The sequence below is a fragment of the Tachysurus fulvidraco genome, chromosome 20 (assembly GCF_022655615.1).
Source record: "Tachysurus fulvidraco isolate hzauxx_2018 chromosome 20, HZAU_PFXX_2.0, whole genome shotgun sequence".
Classification (NCBI taxonomy): Eukaryota; Metazoa; Chordata; class Actinopteri; order Siluriformes; family Bagridae; genus Tachysurus; species Tachysurus fulvidraco.
The window spans coordinates 465,409-470,408 of record NC_062537.1 but is presented as its reverse complement, the minus strand read 5'-3'; the positions used below and the strand labels follow the sequence as shown (position 1 = coordinate 470,408).

The window sequence follows — 5,000 nt, the reverse complement described above, 5'->3', positions numbered from 1 at the left end:
GTATGTGAGTGTGAGTGAGTATACTGCATCTGTTCAACATGCATGACTTAGTTACACTGAAACAGGAGACACACACACACACACACACACACACACACACACACACACACACACACACACACACACACACACACTTACCAGCTGCTTTATCGCTCTGCTCCTCTTCTTCAGTCTGTTTAGATTTCTGTTTATTTACAGCTACAGCGACTAAAATAATAAGCGCTCCAATAATCAATGACACGGCCACGAGCGCAAACAACTCCATATCCACGTCTGCCACGTTACACACACGTTACACACACGTTACACACACGTTACACACACACGTTACACACACACGTTACACACACACACACACACACACACACACACACACACACACACACACACACACACACACACACACACACACACACTCTCACTCTCTCTCTCTCTCTCTCACACACACTCTCTCTCTCTCTCTCTCTCTCTCTCTCTCTCTCTCTCTCTCTCTCTCTCTCTCTCACACACACACACCAGACACTCCGAGGAACGTTATATGGAACACTTCCGCTTCCCTAACCCGCGCATGCGTACTAGTACTCATGCTGCTACGTAGCACATAGGGATCACGTGACGTCACTAACAGGTAACACTATAGTGTATATTATAATGTTTACAGTAAAACTTTGGCTAATTTAAAGCGTGTGAATAAAAATCTTTCTTTTAGACATATTATACAACACTTGTGACTGAGAGGTAAGTAAAGTTTCCAGGTTACTGAGTTACACATGACGTCATTAATAAAAGTCACGTGTTCATGTGACGTGTGTGGTTCTGACCATCACTATTAAACTGGACATTTACACAAAAACTACATAACTTCATATAAACATGACTAAAGTCATTAATATTCATTAATAATTAATCTATACAATTAAAAATGTGTGTGTTTAATTGATATTTACTTTTTAACTAAATAATATTTACGGATTTGTTCATTTAGCCTTTATATCAGTGTTTATGTCTTTCTGTGGACTAGATAGAGCTGGAGGACTAATCTCTGGCCTTTTGAGACACACACACACACACACACACACACACACACACACACACACACACACACACACACACACACACATCTGACAGAAGTGAGCAAACCCCTTACATTTATAATATGTGAATATTAATAAATACTTGATTACACTTTTCATGTGACAACACTGAAGAAATGACACTTTGCTCTAATATACAGTAGTAAGTGTGCAGCTTGTATAACAGTGTACATTTTCTGTCCCCTCAAAATAACTCAACACACACATTAATGTCTAAACCCCTGGCCACAAAAGTGAGTACACCCCTAAGTGTACACTGCATCAAATTGGTCTGCATGGCTGTCGTCCCAGAAGGAAACCTCTTCTAATGCTGATGCACAAGAAAGCCGGCAAACAGTTTGCTGAAGACAAGCAGACTAAGGACACGGATTAGTGGAACCATGTCCTGTGGTCTGATGAGACCAAGATATACGTATTTGGTTCAGATGATGTCAAGCTGAGGTGTACAAAGACAAGTGTGTCTTGCCTACAGTCAAGCATGGTGGTGGGAGTGTCTTGGTCTGGGGCTGTACAGTTCATTGAGGGAACCATGAATGCCAAGCAAGCGGAGCACGATCCCCTCCCATCAGAGACGGGGCAGTATTTCAACATGATATCGACCCCAAACACACCTCCAAGACAACCAGTGCCTCACTAAAGAAGCTGAGGGTAAAGGTGATGGACTGGCCAAGCATGTCTCCAGACCTAAACCCTACTGACTCTGTGGGACATCATCTAACAGAAGGTGGAGGAGCGCAAGGTCTCTAACGTCCACCAGCTCCGTGATGTCGTCATGGAGGAGTGGAATAGAACTCTAGCGGCAACCTGTGACAGTGCTGGAGCATAATGGTGGCCACACAAAATACTGACACGTTTTTTTGACAATTTGGACATTTTCACTTAGGGGTGCGCTCCGTTTTGTGGCCAACGGTTTAGACTTTAATGGCAGAGTTATTTTGAGGGGACAGCAAATGTACACCGTATTACAAGCCGTGTCATTGTCTACGAACAGTGTCATTTCTTCAGTGTTGTCACATGAAAAGGTGTATTTATAAAAATGTGAGGATTGTACTCACTTCTGTCAGATACTGTAAATTGTATATATAAAATTATAAGAACTAAAAAAATAAAGTGCAGTTGTGTGGTGACGTAGGTGATGTGTGGGGCTCTTACACCGTCACTGTGCTAGAATCAGGAATATAATTTACCTCCTGAATATAATCTTATTGCATGATACTGAAAATCAGACGACACGGTGAGAAAGTCGACTTTATAGAAATAGTTAAAAATCTCTTAAAGCTGCTTTAATTTAAAGACTGAGACGACAACTTTGGGATAAAAAAGTTCTATTTCAACTAGGATTAAAAAAAGTGTGAGTTTGTACAGCCCCAAGACATGAAATCACATCCTAACAGCTGCTACAGACCTCCTGTTTATTGACTATAGAGTTAAATTAAAAATGATTTTCCCAGTGAAACGATGACGGTCTTTATTTCTATCCATTTTTTCTTCTTCTCAGAGAAATCACTTAACGTCCATCTCGTTTTCCAAATAACGGAAACAAAAGTGTGTGGTGATGCTGCTGCGTCTCTCGGGTTAAACTCATGCCTCGGTTTTCAAAAAAACAAAACAAAACACATCCAACTTTGGTTTCGGGTCGAAATGCAGCTCAAGACATCAATACTGAGTGTAAAATAATCCAGAATTAATCTGAACATAATTGCTACATTTTCATCTTCTTTTGTGACCAAAACTATGATTTATGATGTTTTTAGCTCTCAGTAGCTGAACATTTGTGCTGCTGCAGCCGGAGTCTGTGTAGGCCCTGAAGCCTGGGGCTGGATTTGATGACTTTGGCCCAGATTATGCTGCGAATCCTGGGGAAGCTGAGCTTCAGGGTTCTGGGTGTTCTGTGGCTCACTCTGGGCTCCGCCCACAGTCATGGCTGCTGTCATGTGATTCCCTTGACTCGTCCCGGCGGTCACGTGACTTGTGTCCGTGGTCACGTGACTCGCCTCTGTGTTGGTGATGGACCTCCAAGCTTCCAGAGGGTGTGATATGGGATTGAAGGTAGTGAGGTTGATGAAGTGAGTGACGGACTGTGCGCTCGCGCCGTCCGCCTGCACGCTGGAGCCAGTGACGGGGTCAAAGGTCACAGCGAGAATGGAGCTGTCGAGGGTCAGAGGTCGTTCCACGGTGACAGGCTGCAGACTGGTGAACTGAGGTGCTGACTGAGGTGCTGTGTTGATGGGAGTCACCCTGATGTTGGTCAGACTGACGGAGGTGGTGGGTGGGGCAGTAGGGTCAGCTAACACTACCACCTGTAGGGGGCAGAGTAGAGATCAACGGTTTTATATCGAATTGATTTTCCAGAATGATAAAAATTTGAATGAATGATTCTTATGAAGATTTTTCGTGGATAAAAACGATTCGTATAAACCGACAGAAACCGGACGAGCGCGTCACCTGTTGTAGGTTCTGCACGGCCGAGTTGGTCTCGTCTCCTGTTGCCGTGGTTGTTGTCGTCGTGGTGAACTCGCTGGTTTTTCTTGTTATCTCTCCATATTCAACTGAATCTGAGAGAATCGACTCCTGCAGCTTGTGTTTCTTTTTCATGGGGCTCGAGTTCCTGTGTGCTTTTACTGTGGAGAGAGGAGACTGAAACACACACACACACACACACACACACACACACACACAGACACTTTGCTGACCTACAATGAACAATACAAAAATAAAATAATGTTTAGCTATGCCATGCTCACACACACACACACACACACAGACACACACACACACACACACACACACACATGTGCTATGCTGATGGATGAGGCATCAATTGTTGCAGCTTCTGGAAGATCATCTAAATACTCCACCCTCACTGTCACCACCTACAGCACGGGAAACAAAAGAAACTGAAACACACACCTGAGGATCACAGTTAAGTGTGTGTGTGTGTGTGTGTGTGTGTGTGTGTGTACCTCAGGGTGTTTACGGCGTATGTGTCTGTTCATGGAGGCTCGTGTGGATACTTTAGTGCCACACATGTGACAGCTCTGAGCCTCAATCTTCTCGTGTGTTAGCTGGACGTGTTTCTGCAGCATGTACTCCGTCACGTACTTCTTATCACACACTGAGCATGACCACGTCTTCCCAACTAACACACACACACACACACACACACACACACACACACACACACACACACACAATGTGTTTAATGTTTAACATTCTCTCACACTGTGATGTTGTGCACCTCAGACAAATTTACTGAACTAAACAGTATGCGATGTGAGGTAAGGTTAGGTGACGTGAGGCGACGTGAGGTGAGGTGATGTGAGGTAAGGTTAGGTGACGTGAGGTAAAGTTAGGTGACGTGAGGTGACATGAGGTGACGTGAGGTAAGGTTAGGTGGCGTGAGGCGACGTGAGGTAAGGTTAGGTGACATGAGGTGACATGAGGCGACGTGAGGTGACATGAGGTGGTGTGAAGTGATGTTAGGTGACGTGAGGTAAGGTTAGGTGACGTGAGGTGACGGTTAGGTGACGTGAGGTGACGTGAGGTTATGGTTAGGTGACGTGAGGTTAAGGTTAGGTGATGTGAGGTTAAGGTTAGGTGACGTGAGGTTAAGGTTAGGTGACGTGAGGTTAAGGTTAGGTGACGTGAGGTTAAGGTTAGGTGACGTGAGGCGACGTGAGGTAAGGTTAGGTGACGTGAAGAAAGGTTAGGTGACGTGAAGTGAGGTTAGGTGACGTGAGGTGAGGTTAGGTGACGTGAGGTGAGGTTAGGTGACGTGAGGTTAGGTGACGTGAGGTGAGGTTAGGTGACGTGAGGTGAGGTTAGGTGACGTGAGGTTAGGTTAGGTGACGTGAGGTGAGGTTAGGTGACGTGAGGTTAGGTGACGTGAGGTGAGGTTAGGTTAGG

General features: G+C 44.8%; 2 protein-coding genes across 4 annotated transcripts in view; both read right to left on the bottom strand.

Annotated features, from left to right (window-relative positions):
• The window catches only part of tbl2 (transducin beta like 2), a 7,512-nt gene extending 7,177 nt beyond the window's left edge, over positions 1 to 335 (bottom strand). Inside the window, exon 1 of the mRNA XM_027158571.2 lies at positions 139 to 335. Coding sequence (XP_027014372.1) covers positions 139 to 265 — 127 coding nt within the window. The 5' untranslated portion in view covers positions 266 to 335. The remainder of the gene's footprint in view (positions 1 to 138) is intronic.
• Positions 336 to 2,329: 1,994 nt separating this feature from the next.
• The window catches only part of prdm15 (PR domain containing 15), a 14,193-nt gene continuing 11,522 nt past the window's right edge, over positions 2,330 to 5,000 (bottom strand). For all 3 annotated transcript variants that reach the window (XM_047804562.1, XM_047804563.1, XM_047804564.1), the window contains exons 22-25: positions 4,058 to 4,233; positions 3,887 to 3,967; positions 3,540 to 3,731; positions 2,330 to 3,394 (exon numbers count right to left, since the gene is read on the bottom strand). In XM_047804562.1, the coding sequence (XP_047660518.1) occupies positions 2,852 to 3,394; positions 3,540 to 3,731; positions 3,887 to 3,967; positions 4,058 to 4,233 (992 nt within the window). In that variant the 3' untranslated portion in view covers positions 2,330 to 2,851. The remainder of the gene's footprint in view (positions 3,395 to 3,539; positions 3,732 to 3,886; positions 3,968 to 4,057; positions 4,234 to 5,000) is intronic.